The sequence below is a fragment of the Hesperophylax consimilis genome, chromosome 27 (assembly GCF_061612785.1).
Source record: "Hesperophylax consimilis isolate HC1 chromosome 27, BYU_Hcon_1.0, whole genome shotgun sequence".
In the NCBI taxonomy this organism is placed as follows: domain Eukaryota; kingdom Metazoa; phylum Arthropoda; class Insecta; order Trichoptera; family Limnephilidae; genus Hesperophylax; species Hesperophylax consimilis.
Genome location: NC_142862.1, coordinates 18,883,302 through 18,910,407, shown reverse-complemented (window position 1 = coordinate 18,910,407; position 27,106 = coordinate 18,883,302). Strand labels below are relative to the sequence as shown.

General features: G+C 36.2%; 1 protein-coding gene across 1 annotated transcript in view; it reads left to right on the top strand.

Moving 5' to 3' along the window:
* The window catches only part of Pdk (pyruvate dehydrogenase kinase), a 99,123-nt gene extending 72,132 nt beyond the window's left edge, over positions 1–26,991 (top strand). The window contains exons 3-9 of the mRNA XM_089647935.1: positions 10,082–10,231; positions 10,760–10,944; positions 11,876–12,046; positions 13,800–13,978; positions 19,144–19,258; positions 21,261–21,370; positions 21,778–26,991. Coding sequence (XP_089504061.1) covers positions 10,082–10,231; positions 10,760–10,944; positions 11,876–12,046; positions 13,800–13,978; positions 19,144–19,258; positions 21,261–21,370; positions 21,778–21,996 — 1,129 coding nt within the window. The 3' untranslated portion in view covers positions 21,997–26,991. The remainder of the gene's footprint in view (positions 1–10,081; positions 10,232–10,759; positions 10,945–11,875; positions 12,047–13,799; positions 13,979–19,143; positions 19,259–21,260; positions 21,371–21,777) is intronic.
* The last annotated feature ends 115 nt before the right edge of the window (positions 26,992–27,106 follow it).

Below are 27,106 nucleotides of genomic sequence, written 5' to 3'. Positions count from 1 at the left end.
CTTTTGGGTCGTGTGTCGCCACTAACTGCTTACAAATAAGTAGGTCATTGGCCTCGTGCTAAACACAGCTGTTAGAAGCAAGCAAACAGTTCTAAATGTGATACTATTTTATCAGTTGCAGCCCCATCTTCGTCGCAATTTTAACGTTCTGGAAATATATATTCATGCAAGATCACTTACCCCAAAAGCGTAATATTACCAATCCAGTCGGGATATCGACGACATGTACATTAATCCACGTCCAGGGGCTGTAGGTAGGATGTAGAAGCCCCTAAACCGTTAAGGGTTCGTATTAAATTCGAAATCGATTATCTATGTCACCCGTCTACTCGCCAGTAGGAACTATAACCATATTGGATCTAATTTTCTAGCTAAAATTTCTACTTTCATACGCCGCCCCGTAGATAGCACATAAATTACCGAATACTAGATTTCGGAATGTTTAAGCGGATCATTTCTTTCAATAGAATATCTCTTCCTCCCTAACCGTAAGTTGATAGTTGACATGCATAGGTATTTGTTGGCCTCCACTGTACCTAGTCTAGATATCTCTCCCTATCGACTATTTTAGAGCATCTAAGTAAGTATTTGCCGAGATCTACCCAAAACCCCCTCCCCCTCCCTAGAACCTTTCATATATTATTTGCCACGTTCACTTCGATTTTTTCACTAAATTCTTATATCGTGTAAACCGTTAAAATCCTTCCCGTGCTCGCAAGGAAAACACTGTCTCTTCAATTTCACAATAAAGTTAGAACTTTGTCTTAGCCGTTTTCGTCAGGTCATTTGATAATTATTATGGTTCTCTATTTTTTTCTCCTCTAATGGCACACGCGTTATTATTAAACATTACTGCAGTTGAGTTTCATCGTTCTATATTAGTCTGAACCAAGAGACTCCAACCCGTGAATTTAGTATCGTCTAATTATGAGTTTACCCTTTTTTTTTGGTTGAATCTAATTAAATTTTAAAACACTGCAATTATTTCAATTAATATTAAAACCACAACTTCACTATATTTAAAACTCTATCAGTTTAGTTTAAAGATAGCACACCAAACTGTCGCGACGTTAAGTTCTCGAAGACCGACTCCTACCAAGTTAAAACGAAAAAAGCCCCGATTCCCCCCAAACAACGCTATTTAATAATGTTTTTTCGAATAAATCGACTTAAAATTTGTGCGACTTTCGCCTTTATGAATTCGAGGTTTCACTTCCTGTTAAGTTTAGAATTGCATAATCCCGTTTCAGGGTTTTTTTGTTCCCGCCTCCCGATTTGAGATAGACACCTAACAACCTGTCGAGGCGGGTGCAGGCCCGCACTCGGTGTCCTGACCTCCGAGCGCCCCCTCGTAAATGATATACGGCGATGTAGATTATTGCGTAAAATTATTAGATTATTTTTTCTCGTACACGTGTTGTGTCCGTAATATTGGTTGATTTCCGGCCTATAGACTAGGTGTAGCTCATTTCTATATCGTTGTTTTCGAAATCTTTCCGAGAAATTCGCTATTGATATCGATAATATAATCGATAAATTATCCCAACTAACGGAAGCTTTTCACCTATTATGTCCAGCGCTTGCGCAATCCAGTATCCTTCCTTGTGTGCTGCCTTCTAGCATTTGATTGGTGTCTACACGATCCGTGGGTGATCCCAGGACACATATACCTCCCTCTCGGTGATGACATACGTAGGCATTCGTTCCAAAATTTGGTTCGACACGTTTTTTGTAATTTCGCCTACCTGTTTTGACTCTTTTCGTGATATCCGCCGCATATCTTCTGGTAATCTTTCGTAACCCAACGCTGTCCACTACCCGAGTCGTTGAAACCCCTTCCATCATGAGCTAAACTACTTTTCGGGTTTCTTTTCGATTTCCGGTCCTTTCTTTTCAGCGATCTACGCCCAGTACATCCCTGTTTTTACAGTTTTTTTGCGTCTAGTTTTAGCCCAACCCATATACTCTTTTCTCGCTTCATCTAGGAATTTCAATATATTATCCTCGTAACTTTGTTTACGCGCAAAAAAGGTCGTAAAATTTTGATCGTTAATCAAAGACTTCGTGACCCATTAACTTTTATGTCTTTTCTTAATTACCCAACTTGCATCTCCCCCGTGTTAATATAATTAGGCAATTTCGGCCAAACATCCCATCTTAAGTTAAAATTCGTGTCCATTGTCAACACTTGAAATAGCACTCAGAACCTCAGCGATCGTAAACAATTCTCTCTATGAGGATCACCTCGTAATATGTCTTCTGGACCAAAACATTCTAAAAAACCATCTTCTTTCGCCAAACCGTCACCCCCCTGTTTCGTTATCGATGGTTGGGTATCGCTTCGTTTCTACCTTAGAATGCAAATTTATCGTCGTTCTCCAAGTGCCCTTACACGCATCGTGAGACCGGATCCCAAGGTTAGCTCAACAGTAAATCAACCTAGAGTGTTTCGTGTCTTTAGACCGCCCTTAGTCTCCGTGATTGGCGAAAAATTATTTAATTGATTTTGGGAATGATCTGATTCGTTGAGCTCCATCACGCCTCTTTTCAATTATTACGTGGTTAACACCTATTACCGACGTAGGTTTCTATAATAAAGCTTCTAGTATGTCCCAGAGATGTCCATAGTCTGTTCGTTTCTCCCTATTCTCTGAACGTATTTTAATTTATGAAAAAAAAATTCTTTACGTTCCTTTACCCCAAACAGGTCCATTACAACATCCACAAAATAAAATAAAAGGCACTTTTTGGCCATGTTTTTTTCTTGCATAAATCAAAACAGGCGGATGGTGTTAAGCGGGAATTTAAACCTTATCGCCATCTACGTAAGGGTTGTTATTGATAGCGGCTCAATTTAATATATTACACGACGTAGTGCATCGCCTTAATATAGTTTTTTTAAACACTTATAAACCATAATGGCGCCACTCCCCAATTCAAACACGAGAAACAATTTCTCAATTGTCTTGGACAGTTTCGTTAAAAAAACCTTTTTTGCATTTAGTCTCAAACTATCTGTATTTATAAATCTATTGTTATATGTTTGTATATTTAATTTTAAAAAAAAACATATAAAGGAGAGCTTCTGTGCCCTGTGGCGGGCGGATTCGTGGCGGACAATGGGCGGGCAACATGAATTTGATATTTTTAAAAATCTACAGTTTTATTCCGCGACTGATAAAATTTTGCACACTTGACCTTCAAAACAAGAGGAGGGTTACTGTCTACGTTAGATTTCGAAAATCTCTGAATAAATCTCGGGCAACGCCGGGCTAGTTATTAATATTTATAATTTATTAATTCTTGCTCATTTTGCACACATTTTCTTATCTTGAGGTATTGGGTAATTTACGCCTACAGCTGTTGCATTTATGTTCTTAATACTTAGCGAGTCCGTCAAACGATAAATTGAAATACAAGCAAAGCCATGAATTGCAGCCAATTTACTTGTCAATATCATAGATAGATGTACATAATTACGACACTAGGTGTTCGACGCAGTTCTTCTATAATCAGTGGCCTATCTATTTAATTTTATTTTTAATGTGAAGCAACAGTCTCAACTGCTCACAACCGTCAGGAGTCAGTGAGACTATGGCATCACCTATTGGGTTATGTTGTGAGGCTGACGCTAGTGAGGGGGGAAGGATGGCTATTGATATCTGGTCACCAAACATGGCCAAAGCCATTTAAAGCAATGTGTCAATTCTGAATGGTGGTCTTACACCAGGGCGATACTGAGAGTATCTTCCACTCGTTGTTGGTCTTAATCTCTAAATTGTATAAAATAAAGTCGCTATCCGCGTCTGTCTGTTTGTGCCTTAGTTCTTCTAAATTACGCAACGGATTTTGACTATCATTGAGAAAAAATATTTCGGAAGCTCGATAGCGCAATATATTCACCGTAACTGTTGCTCCAGCCTCATTTTCGAAAAAGTAAGGTCCAATGACTCCGCCGGACCATAAACCGCACCAAACAGTCACACGTTGAGGATAGAGAGGCTTTTCAACAATAACTCTTGGGTTTTCCGAGCCCCAGATGCGACAATTTTGCTTGTTGAAGAAGCCACCGAGGTGGAAATGGGCCTCATCACTCAAGATGATTTGCATTTGATTCACTCAAGGGAATTAAAATAATTTCAATGCGTTGTTGAAGCGTGTATCGTTCCATTTTTCTTAATGGCGTAGTTTCTACTTGTCAAATGTCAAAAAATGACACCTTCAAAAGTAACATCTACCAAAATAGCGGGCTATTCAAAATAACACCTCTTATTGGAAAACCCTGTATATATATAAAAGATGCATATCATATTGATAGAAAGTAAAGAAAAGTAAAGCAAGGCCGGGTACACGCCCGAGAGTTATATATATATTTTTCCCTAGATCCAAAGGAATTTCATCATAACACTGAACTAGAAATTAGCGATTAATTAATTACTAAATTAGAAAATAATTCACTATCAAATTATCAAGAATATACAGTTACTATCGATTCATGGAGGCGTCTGTGGCCAACGAATATAATGTCGTAGGAAATATTAAAAAAAACTGTTCGTTTTTTTAATATAAAAAAGTAACATCATTATTAATTAACTTAAGCCAAAAGTTTTAATAAAAATGATAGCTTTTATTTATTAATCTTCCTAATATATTAGAACCTATGGATTTGGTTTAGTTCAATTCTATGATGATTCTTTATTCTGGGTTTAAAAAAAATCACTATTTCATTGCTAATAATAGAATCTACTTGAGCTTATCTACTATTTGACACAAATTTGTAATTTTAAATGATTAAAATGATTCATTTGATCACTTAATTGCTTTAAAAACATTTTTTATTTACGATGTAATCCAATTATGACATAACGTCATTTAGATAACTTTTTATAACAAAAATATTTTTTTGGTGATATACCTACTTATTAATATTTAGTATTTACTGGATAAATTTTGAAAACAAAATGCACTTCTAATAAGTCCAATACCGCGGAAGATCCATTTGTAAAAATGTCTAAAAGGGACAAAAAAACCGTGTAGGGATACGCGCTCGCGCTTATTGCACCAATCAATGCGGCACATATCCTGTATTGAACTTATACAGGGTGTCCGGGGGTAAAGTGCGCCAACTTCGGGGAGGGGGGTGATTCTACATGATAGTACATAGAAAACAATACGTATTTTACAGACAGGTCGCTTCTAAACCTTACCTCACAAATTCTGGCATCCCTCAAGGGTCTAATTTAGGACCTCTGTTATTTTCTATGTTTGTTAATGACTTAAAAAGACAAATAACTTCTTTCGAACTTGCAACATGTTAAGCTAGTTTTTTAGGTAAAAAAAGAAATTTTTTGTATGGGAAAATAAATATTCTTCTATGGATTTTTTTTTGTATAGGAAAAAAACAATGGAATTTATCTTTTTTACTTCTACCGTAATGTAGAATCACCTCCAGAAGTTAGCGCACTTTTCCCCCAGACACACTGTATAGATGATATTATATTCTCCTGTGTTCACTATACTTATGATTAAATGTTTCACTTTTATGTATAAATAAATAATTCTACTTAATTATTCTGACTCACTTATTGCTACATTACTATCGCGATAAAACTAACTAACCATCATGTCGTTTTATTCAAAGTGGTAGGCAGAGAAGAAAGTCTATCACACAACTCAGTCTTGAGATACAATTCTTGCTTCATTCACATTCATACATAATCTTGTGCTGTTTATTCTGACTCAAGTTGAAATAAAAATTGTATTTTTTTCATTTTATATCTAGAGTATACCTATTCTAAAACTACCATAATAATGTTCTATTACCTACATACTAATTTTTGGACTTCACATCATTGAAACATATCACACGACAAACAGCAGGACTTTCAGCTTCCTTAACATTTAAAAGGAGCTCATTGAACATGTTAAAACCATTATAATAAACTAGTTTATCCTAAGAAGATAGAAATACACCACCGTAGACTTTTCTGCAGTCCCTTTTAAGATATACAATTCCTTAGTACATTATTTTGATGTCTCATAAGGTTTAGCCATCGTTAGCAATATAGTGTACGAAAAAATATTTGTACGACTGATTATAAAACATACAAATACGACTTTTGTCTACTTTCTATAAATACAATATGCATGTATTATACACGGTGTCCGGAAACTCGTAGTACAAGCGGGAAACTGGAGAATCTACACCACATGGGGAACCCAAATAAACATAAAGTTTTTTGATTTGAGCATTTTCAAAAAAAAAAAAAATAAACCAAAAAAAAATATTTTTCGGCTATTTTAGGGTTAAAGTTTTTTTCTGGTGTTTAGGGTTGAATAACAGATGTTTTAACCCTGCAGAGCAGAAATATTTTATGATTACACCGGGTTAAATGAAGGGTGATTTCAAAATAATGCTTCAAATCCGAGTTTCTTCATTTGTTTTACTTTCAAATAGTTTTAATTAGTTGGGTACTTTGATCTTCAGTAATAATTTATAAGAATTTGATTAAAAAAAAAAAAAAAAAATCAACTTCAAACTCGATTTACTCGATAACGAAAGCTCAAATAAAAAAAAAAATAAACTACAAAATCGACTCCAAATGTGATGTAGATTCACCAGTTTCCCGCTTGTACTACGAGTTTCCGGACACCCTGTATAAATATGTAAACCTTCCAGAAGAAATTCTCTAAATGATAATGAAAACCTTATCAAAATTAAATTATCAATTGCGTAGTTTAGAAGAACTAAGCGCACAAACAGACAGACGCCGATAGCGACATTGTTTTATACTATTTAGTGATATTGTTTTGGGTTCCTGATCAATTTGTCTTAGGAAGCCTAAAATCGTTGCAACTTTTCGTAGGATAGCCATGGGGACTTACTATTTACTAACACTTTTTTAACATGTTATATGTAACATTTAACTTATAAACAAATACTAGGGTATTATAGACTCAACGTTGCCACACACTAAGCGTATGGAGTTGGCGTTGCATTGTTTTTATCTTAATAATAATAAATAATAATAATAATAATACTTGGATGACTTGTATAGCGCAGTTTTTGTGCAAAAACACCTCAAGGGCGCTGCACAAACTTATAATACATTTCTAAAGTGATCTATGTTATTACTTAACTATTTATGGAGAAAATATACAGTACAATACTTACCTGGTAGGTCACTTGAGATTAACACTTAATTAACATTATCTAATTGTTTATTGGCGAAATTTAGATACAGGATTTAGGACTTAATTGAAAAATTTAATATAACTGGACTTTCTCTTAGGATTGGTATATTTAATTTAAGGGTACGACAGCTTAAAAAGGTAAGTTTTTAGTTTAGACCTGAATTCTGTTGGACTTGTTATGGATCTTAGTTCCGGAGGGAGTTTATTCCAAGCCTTCGGCCCAGATACTCCGAAAGCGCGATCACCAAACTTAGTATTTGGCTTGCGCATAGGTTCTATCAGTCTGCCTACAGCTGCTGATGTTGCTGATCTAAGCGTTGACTGCCTCAGACCAGTGTTTTCCGGGAAGCATAGTTCAGAGATGTAGGGTGGGGTCATTTCATTGATGGATTTAAACACCATCCAGCACAGTTTGTACTGGATTCTTTCAGGGCACTTGAGCCAGTGAAGGTTACGAAGGTGTTCTGAAATGTGCGAATATTTTGAAACCCCGGTTATGAGCCGTGCTGCTGCATTAAACACTGATTGAAGTTTGTCAATTTGATATTTTGGAAGGCTGGCATAAATGCCGTTGCAGTAATCGAGACGTGAGACTACGTAAGAGTACTTAGTTGTATATCTGATACAGCACAATATAGACGTCATGCCTCTGCTCTGAATTATTTTCATTATTTTAACTGCAGTAATTGTAATTTAAGTGCAGTAATACACTTGCTTGTGATTCATATCTCCCTTGCACTTTCCCCACTTCTTCTACCATTCAATTTCGCATCGTACATCAATAACGATTTATGTTTGTCATGTATAACATGATATGTTTGTCATGCTGGTGAAACTGTCATAATAAATTCATAAATTAATTCTACTCACAAATAAATTATTTAGTATCACATAATTTGTAGTGTATATTATTTTGTTATTCACATCATGCAGTATTTGTGTTATGTCTGGCTTTGATACCTTCTTTAAAACAAACGACTTTTAATAATTATTGTGAAACACAAAAATTTTGATGAGCCTAAAACATAGCAACGTTGCAACATAATTTTCCTGTTAGTGATTTATTTGCAACCCGGTAATATTGATCTGTAAAAACAAAAATATATATTTATAATTTGAAATTGGCGTGTTTTAAATTCCTATGAGGATGTTAAAATGGAGAGCGAAAGAGATGAAAATTTTATCAGAGGAGATATATTATTTTGTACCAGAACTTCTTTGGTGTCTTCATCCCCATCCGATACATCTTCATCTGAACTCCTGCTATGTACGTTACATTACATGTGACTAATTCAACGTCGATTAACCTATGTTTGGCTTACACAAAAGATACAGAATCACCCTGTAGGAGAATAGCTCGTATGTGGAATTTACATTACATATTTAGTTCTAGAAATTACAATATTTATTGTACCTCTAAGGCCTAAGGGTTCAATAACACAAGAAAATAGGCCCCCACATGTGCATATCTAATAAATATTTATGTGCGCCTGATTCATATTCAGTCATTCTAGGTTCAAGATACCTTACCTACTTCAGATTAAAACTACCTTCACTTGTATTTAAAAACAGTAATTAATTAATTCAACACTTCATTATGAAGTCTGGCTAACCACAATCACAAACACTTCACTTCATAATAAGTGAACTCACTTTAAATACATGCTCTTGTTGTTTAACCTCTACTTGAGCGATAGCTACACCGAACACACAGAAATCTCCATGCTTGAGTGGTTAGGTTCTCAACTATATTATGACTCCATAGAGAATTGGTGATGATCCATGATTCCATGTTTGAATTCCAATGGTTTGAATCGCGGGTTAAATAATCTTTCACCTGCGGCTGACGCACACGTATGTGATTTGGAAAATAACATCAAGGCGCTGATAATACCTAAAAACGAATACCATTTTAGAAACTACTTAAAATTACCTATTAGATTTTAAGTTGAAATATACTTTAATATTTAAAAAGTGCAATATTTTTATTTGAATTATGAAAAAAATTGAAAAAAATGCTTATCACCAACATTTTTGATCAGAACGTAGCAAATTTCAGTCAATTTTGTTTCAATTTAAAATTTAAAAAATGCAATGTTTTTATTTAAGGAGTTTGCAAGAAAACTTTCCCCTTACTTTTTATCTTATTCTTAAAAAATAAAAAAAATATATAAGACAATTTTGAACTTGCTTTTAATTTCTAGGAAACAACAACATCATAATTATTTTATAAGCAATAATTATTAGCCTGAAACACTAATCCACATTGAAAGATCTCCTGATAAAAGATACATGACACCAACGGGACTTGAACCCGTGTCCTTTCGATTTCCGGTCGACAGCTCTGACCACTGAGCTATGGCGGCTTATCTCTTATCCGCGAAATAATTCAATATAAGAGATAAGCCGCCATAAATCAATGGTCAGAGCTATCGACCGGAAATCGAAAGGACACGGGTTCAAGTCCCGTTGGCGTCATGTATCTTTTATCAGGAGATTTTTCAATGTGGATGAGTGATTCAGGCTAATAATTATTGCTTATAAAATTATTGTTACCCTTTGTGCTATGCATAAAAAATCTTATCTTAAACATTAGTTTAAGACAAGTTTAGATTTACAAATGTAATTATTATATTATTACTTGCCTAAAACTGACGAAAAATAACACAAATAAGTTTGTTGCCAAATTTAAAAAAACAGTAAAAGATATTTTTTTATTAGTACCAACTCAAATCTAAACTTTCACAGTCTTTATACAATGTGTAACAAAAACAATGAACAGTTTAACGAATGCGAAGTGGTTTTTCTTTAGTAAGGCTGTATGTGTAATACTTGTTTATATCTTGGTTATATACTATTTCTAATACTTGTGAATACCTTGTTGCAGGCTAGCCAACATAATGAAAGAGATCGCCCTGCTGCCAGACAACCTGCTACGGATGCCGTCAGTGGGGCTGGTGAACCAGTGGTACGCCACCTCCTTCGATGAGATCATCCAGTTTGAGAAGAATGACCCATCCGAAGATACTCTGCACAAGTAAGTTCTGTTAATGATTGGAAAAATTCCAGTTTTGATTTGCTGCCAAAATGATTTGTTAAAGTGGACAACGTTGGTAGGGTCCCAGTGACAGCCATTGCCTACATCATAATGTTGTCATTGATTCAAAGTGTTTAGGAATTTGCAGTTTTAGATTTTATTTAAAATCAATTTCAATTGTATTAATCTACAAGACTTCCTCAGTAATCCACTGCTCGATTATCCAGCAACTACTATTATTGTAATCCACTGTTATGTTTACTATTTGAAAGCACAAAATCAAGCTCTATAATTGGCCGGTATTTGTATGTCAAATTCAGTAGTTCACCACGTGCCTAGACTCGAGCGTCAAGTTTTGTACAAGCTTTTGTTTTTACGAAACAACTCTTCTAATTTTTATCATATTTTGGCTAATTGGCCACTTACCCGTGTTTTCACGGTTTCCAGATTATTGGGATGGATTATCAGTGAGAGTACTACATTAATAAAAAAATTGTTTGTCTAAACTATCTTTGAAATGATTTCCAGATTCTGCTCCTCGCTGGTGAAGATCCGCAACCGCCACTCGGACGTGGTGCAGACCATGGCACAGGGGGTGCTGGAGCTGAAGGACTCCCACGAGGTGGATCATCACACGGAGCACAGCGTGCAGTACTTCCTCGACAGGTTCTACATGAGCCGTATCTCCATTCGAATGCTCATCAACCAACACAGTGAGTATTAAAGACTTAGGTTAGAGCGTTTTGCACAAATCTGAATGTAGATCTTGGTAAACTAAAGAATGCGATTGGCCCTTTGTGTACTATGCGGCTGTTTGTCACTATTATCAAATATGATTGGTGATTTTTCTAGGCTCTAATATCCTACTAGGCAACATTTTGAATTTTTGACATTTGAAAGTTCCCCAAATGCTGATTCTAGGTCCATTTAAGCTTTTGAACAAAATGTGATCAACAGAAAAGCACACAGTCGTGTTGTTATGCTGGTCAGCTGATCAAAATATTGACATAGAAAGTTGAAACACACACAAAATAGGCTTTTAACGGGGACCTCTCGAATGTTGAAAAAACTAATTTGTGTTGATTGGCCATTTTATCAAATGATGTTACATTCTGTGAAAATCCCAACCTTAGGACGAGTTATTTCACAGAATTTGAACAAATCATCAAATAACAATTCTAATTTTCAAGTTCTGTTAAGGTTCTATTCAAGTTCTGTTATTATTTCAGTTTTGTGAAGCCCCTGGCCAATAATGATATGATAATAGTACTAAATATAACATTCACAGAACTTGAACATGAAATTTGATGAAACAACCCGTCCTTAGTGTTGGGTTTATTATAAACACAAATGCGATTCTGCAAGATATCACTAGTCAAAAACTTCAGCAGAAAAAGGCAAAAATCTTCATTTTCCACATTAATATAAAGTGAAACTAGGTTAAGTGGAGTTCTACTACAAATTTTGTGGTGTGACATTCAGGGTAATTCATTATTGACCACCAATGTGATTGATATCTATTTACATTTCTGATAATCATTACAATTGAATTATTTCAAGAAACATGCTTCGAATCTTTGAAATTAACTGTATCACACATCTTGTAATAATTGTGTCTTAGCTTCATTACCTCTCTCTCGTCAGCTCTACTGTTCGGTGAGCAGCCTCCCTCAGCCATCAGCAGTCGCCATATTGGCTGCATCGACCCCGCTTGTGGTCTGGCCTCCGTGGTGAGAGATGCCTACGACAACGCCAGGTTCCTGTGCGAACAGTACTACCTCACCGCCCCGGAGCTCGTACTGGATGAATACAATCGTAAGTAATGAATACTTTTCAAGCGCCAAAACTACCCACCCATTGTGTACGAAATATTTGTATCCATTAAGCGCTGGTTTATCCAATTGATAATTTGAAAATAATACTTTCTGTTCGTGGGATTTTTACCCTCGGCTCTACAGAGGTAGAGTAGGCATTTCAAACGTAAAATTACGTATATTTGTAGAAATAAGATCTCTAAAACTTTGTATGACCGTGTTAAAAATGTGGAGATCCGTAAAGAATAGAAAGGAGTGTAATGAAAATATATGACGCAAATATAAATGGTAGAAGAGGTCGGGTATGCCCCAAGAAGGGTCAGTGAAGAACATTTGTGAATGAAGCCAAATGATTTTTTATTTAAAAATCAACTCCTAAGTCTTGAAGAGACCCGTGTTGTAGAAGGGAGGAAACACAGAGGCCGAAAAAACAATCCACAGCCAAACTGTTGAACTCAAGAACGAGTCGTAAAAACTACACATTCTTATGTGACAAATGTAAACCGTGTATAAATGTTAGGCACGCGTTTGGCGTGTTTCCCGATTGCACTGGTGCCAAACGGAACAGTGGGGTGCGCTATTAAAATATCTGCAGGCCCTGTACAGTACGCCCAGCTTCTGAGAGGCTAACTTGACTCCGGCTTCGATGAAACACCTGTTTTGTGTGCCTGAGCTTGTCACTGTTGTGATGTACTGCCGTGGTGATGATTAACACCCTCAGCATTATTTAGCAGAAGTCGGGGACGCCCGAGGAAGACATGGCACGATCGACTGAATCAGATACTTGAGTCTGGCAGAGTATGTATGAGACAATGTATGAATGTGAATGAGGCAAGAAGTGTGTGCCAAGACCGAGTTGTTTGGCGGTCCCTCCTCTATGCCTACCCCTGCGGAAAAAGGAGTGATGGTTAATTAGTTAGCATTATTTAAAGCAGTGTATAGATCAGACCATACATATATTGTACACTGAATCATTTTATTTGTATGAACAGCTTCTTAAAGCAAAACCACAATATTATTTAGGAACCATTACCAAAAGTAAGTGTATTTTTGAAGCTGTTAATGTGCGGTGGAATACAATTGAATTATAGATAATATTTACATAATAGGTTATACTATTGAATTATAGGTAATATTTGCATAATAGGTTATACTATTGAATTATAGGTAATATTTACATAATAGGTTATATTATTGAATTATAGGTAATATTTACATAATAGTTTATACTATTGAATTATAGGTAATATTTACATAATAGGTTATATTATTGAATTATAGGTAATATTTACATAATAGGTTATATTATTTAACTATAGGTAATATTTACATAATAGGTTATATTATTTAACTATAGGTAATATTTACATAATAGGTTTTATTATTGAATTATAGGTAATATTTACATAATAGGTTATATTATTGAATTATAGGTAATATTTACATAATAGGTTATATTATTGAATTAAATGTAATATTTACATAATAGATTATACTATTGAATTATAGATATTTACATAATAGGTTACATTATGATTTAAAAAATTATAAATTTGCTTCACATACTTATTGTCTATTTAATATACATTTAATAATAATAAGAATTTGCAATAGTAGTAAACAAAATGCCCGTACATCTCATTAATTTGATCTATGCAACTATTGCATTTGTATTCCATTGGCGGCCATCAAAACAAAACGTGCCGCATAATGGGATAGATTGCGTGGAATATACATGTAATATTTGTTTACAGCACAATCATCTGGTGGCGAAATCCAGGGTGTGTACGTGCCATCCCACTTGTACCACATGTTATTCGAGCTGTTCAAGAACTCCATGAGGGCCACCGTGGAGCAGCACGGCGCTAATTCCGATAACTGTCCGCCGGTTGAGGTGAAAGTGATTCGGGGCAAGGAGGACATCTGTATCAAGGTGAGACCCTTTCTACAGGCTGTTGTGTTCAGTGCCAGATGGATGCTTCTTCTTCCATTACCTCTCATACATAAGCACTTGAACTAACCTAACCCAACCTTAAACTTTCCCATTTGCTTTCCCTTTCCCTCCTCTTTTAAATTTTTTTTACGTTTAGTCACAAGAGGCCCTGAGGAAAATAATTTTCTTCAGAACCTTGTGTTTATCTATGTTTAGAGATGATGTGTGGAGGGTCTTCTTAACCGGTCAGCAACGTAAGCAGATATACACGATAAAATAACGATAGCAGTCAAGTACAATAAGCGTGTTTACACGTCAACGCGTGTGTTTCCACAAAAATCGTCATAACTCCGTTATTCTTCTAGTGACATCCCTAAAACAAAAAGTAGAATATTCGTATTGAATGAAGCTTCACATCTCTATTCAAAGTTATCCATAGAAACTCGTAAAAAGACCTACTCAGTGGAAGCAAATTTTACCCGCCAAATCGTAAAACGACGCCAAGAAAGCCGTTTGACGTGCCGACCCGCCTCGCAAGTTTAATTGTTTTTTTAAAAATATATTTTGTATGAAATGGTCAAAAAGTGAAGTGACAGAATTGTTTATTGTACATTTGTACGATGAAATAAGTGTTTTTTTTTTACATTATCCGTGATTTTAGTATCGTTTTTACATAAAACATTACAGGTGAGTCATTTTTACAATTTTTTCATGTTTCCATTCTAAATTTAAATATTTACAAATGTTAATATTTATTTATGATACAACAATTTGAAAACCTATTTTGTAACCTTTCTAAAACAGTTTTTACTATTCGGCTCCGTTCAGTAATGTTTCATTTATAGAGCTTTGATTGTGAGGCGGTAATAACACAACGTTTTCGTGAAATTGACATTTCGATAAAGACATCTTAGCTTCAAGTTCGCGAAAAGTCGGAGGGGTTAAGTAAAGAAAAGAGATAAAGTTCTCGGAAGGAAAAAACGTATATGTAAATCTCGGGATCAGTGTGTCCAGAAGTGACTTATCACTCCACCCCTCCCACTGCAGTGCAAGGTCGAGAGAGTCCGGTTGGATAAGTCAAAGGGTCTTTCCGATCTTCTCCGATTCTCCAAACCAGCCCGTCACGCAGCTGATAAGCAGACGCACCTCCAACAAGACCTGGAGAAAACTCACCCCATTAACCCGGGCACCGCTGCTAAGTCACCAAACATAGCCACCACTTCTCTTTCTCTTGCTTCAGCGTCACAACATACTGCAAATTGGAGATACCATGGCTTATAGAAATACTTCCATATTTAAACTCTAATGTGCATTGATGTATTATTAATTAATACCCCCTAATACAATTGCTTATATCTCAAAAATCATAAGTCATCCACTGAGTTATATATATAATCTAAGCATTTCTACTGGTTGTTTTCCCCATTCCTGGAAACTCACGCGTGTGAGCCCAATTTTCAAAGCTGGAGACAAGGCTGATATTAAGAATTACAGACCTGTTGCCATTCTGTCAACTATACCCAAAATATTTGAAATGATTATTTATAAGAAATTACATCACCAAATTATGCCGTTTCTAGGAGAAAACCAACACGGTTTCATGCCAAAAAAATCCACGGTATCAAATTTGTTAACATTTTCGCGATTGGTGGCCGTCGGACTGGACTCGAGACACCAAACCGATGTAGTGTATACGGATTTTGCCAAGGCTTTTGATCGAGTTGATCATGATATTTTATTACTTAAAATGTTTAAACTTGGCTTCGATCAACTGACACTTATCTTCTTCGCGTCATATCTAAAATCCAGAAGACAATATGTATCAATAAATGGACAGGAATCTAAACAATTCCCCGCCTTGTCAGGTATTCCCCAAGGGTCAAACCTTGGTCCTCTGTTGTTCCTAATACTTATAGACGACATCCAGGTCTGTGTAAAATATAGCAGATGTCTTTTATTTGCGGATGATCTCAAACTTTTGATGGAAATAATATTTTACGAAGACTGCTTAAAAATGCAATCTGACCTTGATGCTATAGCAGAATGGTCAGATAAAAACAAACTAGAATTTAATATTAAAAATGCGTAACAATGACATATATCCGCTCTCAGAAGCCCGTAGTTTTTGATTACACCATTAAAGAGAAAAAATTATGCCGAGTCAATAGCTATAAAGATCTCGGTATCGTCTTTGATCCCAAACTAACATTCTCGGACCACATATCACGACATACTACAGCATGCTACAAACTCCTGGGATTTATCACCAGAACATGTAAACAATTTCACGACCCAGATGCAATGATAGCCATGTTTGATGGCGTCATACGAAGTAAGCTGGAGTATGCTAGTGGTGTGTGGACTCCGCACCAAACTAAGTATATTAATATGCTGGAACAAATCCAGAAAAAATTCCTCAGGTATGTCTATATGCGGATGCGTGGAACTTATCCAAGGTTCATGCACCATGTGGACTTACTTGAGGCAACAAATAGATTTAGCTTGGAAACTAGACGTCATGCAAATCTTGCAATACTTAGTTTTAACATAATCCATAACTATATTGATAGCCCGTTCCTCTTGGAATGCTATGGTTTATACGTGCCCGAAAACTTCAGCCGTAGTCGTCGACACGACTTATTCAAAATACCATACGGCAGAACAGATATTCTAGCACAACATAGCATGACAAGAGGAATGGTGCTATTGAATGAAATCTCAGAAGCACTAGATATATATAATTCTTCTTTAAATAGCCTAAAGTTTTTTTTGTATAATAATTATCTTCATAGGTGTTAAGATTGTCAAATTGAGAATTGTACAGTAATTGGATAATCTATCTGTTGTGCAATAAAAAAAAAAAAAAAAAAATAAATAAAAAAAAAAAAACAAAAAAAATTATACTAGATTAGCCCTGTCTAGTTAAATTCATTTTTAAAATAACGTCACGTAGCGTACGTCACAAATATGGAGATGAACTTAACAACCCAACTCTGTTTAAACTCCTTGTACAAGCGTTCAAACTCGTAAGCGAAACCACGGAGAATTTGTTGTCAGAGGTGTTGTAATATGGACATAATTCAAATTCAAATATTTGGAACTCGGTTATTTTTGTGATTGAAAAAATGAACTTGCCCAGCATAGCTGAGAAGCAAAATAGACCAACAAAAGGTAAAACGCAATGCACAGTGCCCATTTCGCATTGTGACATAATGCGTGGGCCTTTTCATAAATGTGCATGTGAACCAAACCAAAATTGTGTTGGGGTTATTTTTAAATGAATATGCCGTGTCTAGTCTAATTTAGTCTATGCTAATGTGCCAAGAAATCCTTGCCTCGATTTTATGGTATGTTGAACCTTAAAAAATGCTCATAGCATACTAAAATAGAATTCATTCACTTGGAAAGGAAATAATGTATCTTAATATTATTCCAGATTGTCATTTCGTCACTTGCAAATAAATATTTTTTTACTGTGAAAAAGTTCTTCGCAAATTCTGTGTCAGATGTCATCATTTTTCGTTTTCAAAAGTCATAGTACTGTATTTATTTATTATTACAAGAAAGCTTCATATGATTTATTTTTATTGTGAAGAACATTTATTTAGCTGAATATAATATATTGAATCTTAAAATAATTTTGTATTTCTTCATTATATTCTGACGTGTACCCGGCGTTACTGGGGGTTATCCTTAAAAGATTGACATATTCCATCGCAGGTCTGTTCAAGATACACATTTCCTTGGTACATTATATTGATGTATCTTATGAGGTTTAGCCAGCGTTAGCAATGGAAGAAAATATTTTTTACGACTTGATTACAAAACTTCGACTTTTCTCTACTTTCTATAAATATAATTTCCATGTATTATATATTGCTAAGTTTCACAGTTGAGACCCATCGGGACATGAACCCGGATTATAAATTGGCTAGCTCAGTGAAAGGGTAAGCAGATGAGATTCGGATACTATCAGGGGTGGGGAACTTCTTTATTCATTAGTTCGTCCATCGGTCAGGAGTTTGGAGAAGGCCATCACAATAATAACACAAGAGTAGGAGGCACAAGGTATATTAATCATCTTTTAAAGAAACACAGGGTTAAATTGGATCTCTACTCTCTCTCTCAAACGTAACGACAGGATGAAGCGTGGATTTTACATGAAGTTAATGGAATTGAACACAAGAAAGAGTATGCCGAGAAAGCTTACGGGTTTGCAGGTTCTGATGATGGGTAGCGGCATGACTTGTCGAGCTGTAGATGTTCTGCGTCTCCGGGTTACGCAACGGTTAAGTCGATATTGCGGTGCACATGGAATTTACCGGAAGCAAAGCTCCGACGAGTGAAGCTGGAGTGGTGTTGTCGGCACATGTTTGTGACTTGGCTGCGCGTGATATTAATTATAAACTAGAACGAGATCAAGTCTGTTTCTATTAATGCGTAATTTGCGCGGCAAACATGGCGAGCGTTGCAGTTTGCTCTGCGAGCGGATCACACTGTTGTGGCGACCGGGGTCAAATTTAGACTGGCTGCGCGGCGGGTAGCGATGAGTTTAGAGCTGTTGACACCCTGGGTGGTCCGTCACGTACGCCGCGACCGTTTGCATGGGGAAAGTGGGGTTAAAGTGAGCATCCTTTTTATGTAGGGTGACTTTATTACGTAACAATATATGAACTTTCTAGAAGAAATTCTCTACATTATAGTGAAAACCCTATCAAAATCCGTTGCATAGTTTAGAAGAACTAAGCGCAAAAACAGACAGACAGATAGCGACTTTATTTTTCACTATGTAGAGATTTTATATAGAGAAAGAAGATATTCCTCTGAATATTATTACATAACTATCCTGGGGAAACTAAACAGGATAGATACAATTTGTACAAGTATATAAAGACATTAGTTGATAAGACACTACAATTTCTAAAAACATTAGTTTGAGAATGCCCATAGAAATTGTGGATTCGTTGACAACATGCTCGGTAGAATGTCTTATTCATTCATTCCCCATTGGAATGGAAGTTCACATGGCGATACCTGAAGCCAGGCTGGCTCAGAGACTTCCACGTTCCCTTATGAACCTCGACCATACAAATGATGAACTTGTTGCAAAATTCATTGAATTTTTTTATTGTGCCATATTTAGTAATATGTAATATTTGTTTCAGATGTCGGATCGAGGAGGTGGGATTCCCCGCAGCGTCTCTGACCAGCTCTTCAAGTACATGTACAGTACCGCTCCGCAGCCCTCCAAGTCCGATTCACATACCGTACCGTTAGCTGGTTAGTAAACAATTCATCATCATCATTGGTGGATACCATAGATAATAGAAATAACGGAGGTGGGCCATGAAAGTATGAAACTGCACACAAAAGAAAAATGTCGCCAACATTGTTCATCTATACACGTAACGTCACCCAATTTTTGTTTCTACCTACACACCAAACGCACAACTTTCATTGGCTCCACTGCTTCGATAGTCTGTACAGTTTGGTGATATCTCGGTGACCGTCGGCATGATTCCATGCCATATCTCCCTTTGTTTCTACTGTCCATTGTTAATTTGGGGGGGCAGGTATGGATGCCGCCGCCCAGGTAACCATGGATAACCAATACCCCTACATTAACTCACCCCAAGTGGTTTGCTACGTCTCCCACTGCAGGGCGAGGCGATGTGTCGCGAGACCAGTTGGAGATGCCAAACCAGCTTCTCCGATCTGGCACGCCACCCAGAGCTGTTGGGCAGGCGCACTACGAACACACCTCAGCCGATGACCCCGGGCACCCTTGCTAAATCAACAAACGTAACGAACGACTTGGGGTGACCTATGGCAGAGGTGTTGGCTATCCGATATATGGTTCCCGGGGCAGCGGTACCCAAACCCACCTCCCAAATTGAAAAGTTGTCTATCATAAGGGCAATTTTAACCCTGCAGGCTGCAGCTTGCAATTCACTAAAATTACACAGCCCATCTAACAGCAGATGTATAGACACCTCGTTAGAATTTGTCACAGAATAATGAAGACAACGAATACAATATGGACCAGAGGCGGTTCCTTGGTACGTGCATTTGTGCATTGCACTGCTTGTCTTCAATCTCCACATAACAAATTACAACGACATCTGTGCCCCAGTGATCGATGTAAGAAATTCGTAATTCCCGTCAGGTCATTATTTGAGCTATCTTCTAGTAAAAAAATCCCGCGCAAAAGCAAGCGGTCGTGCATACCCAGATATGCACAGAACCAACTTTTACCATACTACTAAAACAGGGTCGGGCGGTATCGAGACAGCCCGAAGTAGCCGAAACGGTGACATGAGCGAGACAGATTACACTCTTAACGTCAAATTACGTGTTAGAGCAGTGCAGATACATAACCCATCCGTGTATTATCGAAGTGCTTTGACAGCGAGTGAATTTTGCATCACTTTCATCATGCGTAATCCAATGCGTTTGGAATGGATTCGCTTAGAAATACTAATGTTCAATGTTAACGCAACAACATTAACACATTGGAACTCGTTCGCAGTGAAATCAAACGGTTTCGCTATATTTTCAACGATGAATTCAGTGTCCTTTATTTTCAAGATAATTTTGTATTATTTAATCAGTTATTTTACAAATATAACTTAGAAGATAGAATGAATTGCCATTCATTAATTTGCTCCACCTAAATTACAGACTAGGTACATTTTAAAAGTGAAATGCACTGCTGGTAATTACAGCCACGGGCCGCGTCTGATATGGACATGTTTCATAATCCAAAAGTCTGAACATTCTTTGAGCCCATGCAAATGGGGTATTTCCACAAACTATGAATATGTACCGTTAAAAATGTGCCGAAAATTTAAAGTTTATTTTTCTGATGATCAATGTACGAAAAATGTACATTCATTCATAATTTTCGATTTTTTTATAAAAAATATCTAAAACCGCACATTCTGAAATGGTTTCAACTGGCTGCAATGTCATTATGGTGTAGACAACACCACTGGCTTGCAAGGCGGCTGTCACCGACGTTACTCGACGTGATGTCAACGCCGCCATATTCACTCATAAAAATGAACATGCTTTGGCGGCAAATCGAAAATGGATTTTAAATTGTTGTATTCGTCAACATAAAAATATGTAACCAAAAGGTATAGTCAATAGCATTGGTTTCCATTCAAATCTACATGGAAGGCATTTCTATTGTGTATATCTGTTCGTAAGAAATCATGCATATAGATTTCTTTTACTAATTTTTGCTTTCCAATAATTTGATAATGATTTTTGGTTTTAGGTTATGGATACGGCTTGCCCATCTCTCGTCTATACGCCCGCTACTTCCACGGAGACCTGACGCTGCTCTCTGCTGAAGGTTTTGGGACTGATGCCGTCATTTACTTGAAGGTGGGTACCTAACGTCTGAATTAATTCAATGTTTACCTAAATTTGTACACCTTTCTATATTTTTTACTGTTTTGATTATCAGAACAGTAAAAAATTCTTAACATGCAAATTTCAATTCTTAAAATATAGACGTGAAGTGAATATGCTCTGTTCTACTGTTATTCTGAACGGAAGGCGCTTTGAAGAACTTGCATGAAATACCCTTGAATATGTATGTATACAGTGAAATATTTCTTTGCTACTCTAGCCTGTAGAGAGGAGACCCTCCGCACAGCACACTGAGGGAAACCCCAAATTGAAATTCATCGTAACTTGTGCAGTAATTTGACGTGAATTTACAGCAACGATTACGTACAAGTATATATTACAAGTCTATTGGTTGCTAATCTTAATGATTGTCTTTGCAGGCGCTAACCAATGAAGCGAACGAGCTTCTTCCTATCTTCAACAAGACTTCCAAGAAATTCTACCGTTCCTCCACCCAGATGGCAGACTGGTCCGGACGGCTGCCCCACCCCACCAAGGGCAAGGTACGGGTCTCATCGCACGGAGTTACATCGCCCCTGCCTGACTCCCCCGCCACTTCATCAACCGACACCCCGTGCGGCGTCTCCCTGAACAGATAGCATTCGGTTGATGGTGGAATTTCATCTCAAGACTGTAATGACAATAATGATTGTGAATTTAATGCTGTGAATATTGGTAATGAAACAAGTGACTGCAATGCGACATCGGACGACGAATACAATGATGCAATTGGAATCGGCGGCATCAGCCGCAACAACGATTCGAGTAAGAATTATTTACACATTGACAACGATGCATCATTGAGCTTGTCAAAGAATATTGACAGCGATGCATCTTCCTTTTGGACAGATAACATTGACAACAATGCATCATCAAATGATAATAACGATGCATCATCAAGCTTGACTAATAATAATGAAAACCAATATACACCTGATTTGAAACAAAATGCACCAATATTTGGGACCAATACTGTTGACAGCGACCCATCATCGTTGAATAAAAAAGTTGACAACGATGCATCATCACCTTTAAATGATCAAATTGACAACGATGCATTGAGCTTGACAGATGATATTGACAACCATGCATCATCATCTGACCATGCTGACAACAAGTATGACAGTACGGAGGTATTAAAAGATTTTGTGGGGCACAAAGCTGATTTAAAAACAGGGTCAGAAAATGATAAGGAAGATGTTGATTTTAAAGATAATAAGAATAAATAATTAATTAATAATTCATAATCACCTTTAGTTTTTGCTTGAAATGGGATTGAACACAGAAATATTGGATGGTATCTTAGCTTAGGATAGGCTCTCTGTTCGAAGTGAGTTTGTTCAAATAAAAAGTTATTAATGTTCACTCCTAGTAATTCTTAGTTGCAAAATTTCACTTTCAAAAGATGTTTAGGTAATTGCTCGCTCTGAGAAATTAAAAAAATTGTTTTATTGAATTGACGAAATTTTAATCTGATAATTTTATGAAATAGTTTATGAACTTGTAATTTATTTTTATATGATTTTTTTTCAAATTTGTAAACTACCTGATTTTTACAGAATTATTTTTCACTATCAATTTTCATAGTTTAGTCAGTTACATAATATTTTTCAATATTATATTTTTACGAACTATATTTTATAAGTGTAAGTCTTGAAATAACAATATTTATGTAAAAGTATTAGCATTATTTTCTACGTTCCATTTTCTATAGTTGTTTTTGTATAGATTTATTTTTTATAATAAAATTGAATGTGTTAGATTTAAAAGTGTACTAGAAATTCGACAAATAGTACACTGTACTTCAACATATCCCCAATAGCTGGCAAGACCAAGTCAAGCAGGCCTCGTCATGTGGTATTCACTATTTTCCAATAAGAATTTCTGTATATACATATTTCATATCGATTTAAAAAACAATGGTTTGAGTGCAAATATGCAGTAACAATTAAAATGTGACCAAAATATAAATAATTTACCTTGCAGAGTAGAAGATACTCTCAGTATTGTCCTGGTGAAAGATCAACATTCAGAATTGAAACATTGCTTGAAATGTCTTTAGCCATGTTTATCTACTATGTCTGAATAGTCACCTTCCTCCTCCCCATCTCCTTTCCCTACTCACTACCCTAAGCCTCCCAACATACCCCAATTTGGTAATGCCATAGTCCTTAATAGAAGCAAGTCTCCAGATGGTTGGGAGATCTCCCATCTAGTAGTTTATAAATTCATATTTTCTCTGCCTACCTTTTAAAAAAAGTAGGTAAGATTTCCTAGTTTAATGTCGTCAGCTTTACCCGAAAGCCTTTGTAATGTGTAGGCATGGCCGGCTTGGGGCGCAGACTTGCCCAGGCGCTAACAATACTTAACACAGCCCCTTGAGGTTTTTATTAGTGCCAGGCCCCATTTGGCTCAGGGCCGGCCTTGTGTGTAGACTCTTATTAAATATCTGGCTTTTCGATATTACTAAATTTAACCATTTACCCCATTACTAAAAGACGTGTTTTAAATTTTACACAACTGATAAACAATTTACGAAACATGAATGGTTGTTTATCAGTTATGCAACATTTAAAATGCGGTTATTATTATAAGGCCCTTAGAATTTATCAATTTAAGTTGAATCCAGTCTTCAATCGATATATTTAACAGCTTTGCCTGTAGATAATATAAACAGTGGAATATATGCCATGAAACTGTCACCAAGCTACGACCAAACTGTGCGGACTATCAAAACTGCAGAGCCAACGAAAGTTCTTCGTTTGGTGTGCAAGTAGAAACAAAGTGCATAGATGCGATTTGGAGTATTATGGGTGAACGATGTTGGCGACATGCGTTGCGCGCAGTTTCATACTAAGGGGGTATTTCACTATGTCGGGCTAAATATCTGACTAGCTAGCCGTTGGCTGGCTTTAAAGATCAGAATAACTTCGTTATTCAACAGCGACCGTTTCACCATTGTTGCCGAGCTTCCGGATAGATAACACTCGAAATAGTCTGGCAACATAGCAAAATGTTTGCAGTTAATCTACTACAACGCCTGTCATGTTTTGCCGCAATGTCTATGGAATGCTAGCGTCAACGCCAATTGATCTGTGGTCAACGCCGTCATCCAGTTTCCCGCCACAGTCCGCACACCGCAAAGTGTGCATTTTTTTGGTTATGTTATGTTGATTATCAGGTCATTTTAGATAGATTCGTGTCGAATTAATACATTGTTTCTTATTTTGAACACAATCAAATAATTCAGGATGGATCATACAAGCATTCAAATTCATTCGAGCTCTTAAAACTCGCGGCCTTCGCATCGCCGCCCTTTCACCTGCTTCTGTAAATCAAAAACCTCGGTATCCGTAATAATTCGCAACAAAATTCGACTCACTTCTCCGCTGTCAAACTCGGAATGTTTTGACGCCATCTTTGATTCGAGGAATAGCGCCTAACGTGAGGTTCGAGCACTGATTAGTCAAATCGAACTTTAACCCGAGCGTTAGCGTTATTCAGATATAGTGAAAACGAAAAAATGACTAATCCGCGGATTAGTGCTTAGTCAGAACATAATCAGGGATAGTGAAATACCCCCTAACAATGGTTCATGACCCATCTCATTTGTTTCTATTATCTATGTGTATAGTATATAATATTATTTTACTAATATGTAAAGTCATTTAACATTATTTAATTAAAATAATAGTCATTACTGGTCTGATTATGAAATGCTTTAGTTTTCATGTATTTATTTTGTTTACAGTTATGCATATGTGTTAATTAAGTGTACATTGTAATTGAATGTAGTTATGAAGAAAGCAGCCAGCCACAAAAACTCAAACTGAGATAAAGGCACTTTAGTCTAAAGATTGAATAATCAAATTTACACAACACCTATAATGTTTTTTACTTCAAAAAATTATAAATAATGTATTGATACCAATTTCTTATAACTTTAAAGTGGATTTAAATATAGATTTTTTTAGAGATATTGGTGTTTTTTTTTCAGGTAGAATGCATATTAGTGAATGTAAGCTCAAATGTCTGTGAAATATGCATTCTGCAGAAAACAGCCAGGGCTACCAAAAATACTAAATGTATGTAATTAGTAATTAAACCGTGCACCATGAATGTTTTCTGCTGATAAGGTGTAAATGTCATTGTTCGAATGTTCGATATTTTGCTGAAATCAATCAGTTCTGGCCATTTTCTAGTAAATATGTTTTGATAAATATCCACATCAAAAGTGTTTTGAGTGCCGTGAGCGCTTTTTGCACATTTTAAATGGTTTTTTGCGGTCAACAAATATTTAGAAAGGTGATTACTATGAATTTTTGTATGAAAGCATCCTGGATGGTTTTAGTAGAACATTGAATTGAACTTACTCTGTCGAATGATAAAAATATTTTATTTTTTTGCCAAAATTATGGACTAGCTGTTCAATTTTTGTTATTATATTAGTTTGTGTTTATTATTGTTGTGTTTAGGTGGAAATATTGTGCTTTAAACAATAAATAAATACATATGAATTTGGATTAAAAATAACAGCTTTTCAATCCTCTTACACAACTGCTTGAATGCCGGCATATCCCTAGCTTATATTATGCTAGCAACTCAACTAGAATTGATTTTATGGTATTTTTAACTTCATAATTGCTCCTAACATACTGAATTGTATTTTATTCGCTTGGCAAGGAAATAATATTTCTTAATATTATTCTATGTTGCCTTTTGTCATGTGTAAACATATTTATTTTATCTGTGAAAAAGTTAATGGCCGTTGGAGCATCATCGACCTATTACTATTTTATTATATTATGTCAAATAAGTATACTTATTTGGAGGAAAACATCATATTATTTCATTTTCACTGTGAAGGACACTTATTTAGGTTATGAAACCACAAGCTGATGTGTACCCGGTGTTGCTGGGGGTTATCCTTAGGACAGTGGCGGATTAACCCTAAGGCAAAGTAGGCACGTGCCTAGGGGCGCCAGTTACAAAGGGGCGCCGGCGGGCGCCCCTAGAATTAAAAAAAATATATATATAAACTTAATTTTGTAAGTAAGTATGCACCTGCTTACACAATATAAAAGATTGTAGAGATGCAGAGCTTCCAAAGCATACTTGCCTTCTTGATTATTCCTCCATGCCTCCATCGCATGATTTTTTAATAGAAGACCGCTCGCTCGTGGATTCGTTCGCGGGCGTTGCTAGATTGCAGGGCAAAGGGCGCAGCGGGGGCAGGGGCTAAGCTGCCGGCACCGGACTTCCGAACGGATGACGGGGTGACAGTCACACTCATCACTTTCAGCTTGGATGTCGCCGGTTACGCGCGCTTCTATTGATTACGTACTCGCAGCGGTATTTGTGTGAATTAATTAGTACATTGCGTTTTAGTTTATTACCCAAATAATGAGTGAATTGAAGAAGAAACCTAGTGGTGCAGCTTATAAAAGGAAGGCTAAGGAAAAAGAAGAAAAAAATCAAAATATTATAAATTGTGTACATTCCCACGCAATAATGTTGTGCACATTCCCACGCAATAATATTAATGTAATAAGTTAACACTCTGTAAGTTTTTCAAACAATAAATAAATAAATCATTGATCCATTGGTTAACACTTGATGTTTTTCCTGAAAACTTTTCGAGTAAAAATCTTTCTGCTGTTTTTCCTAGATTTTTATTTTCACTACCCTTACTATTATTATTTTCAGAAA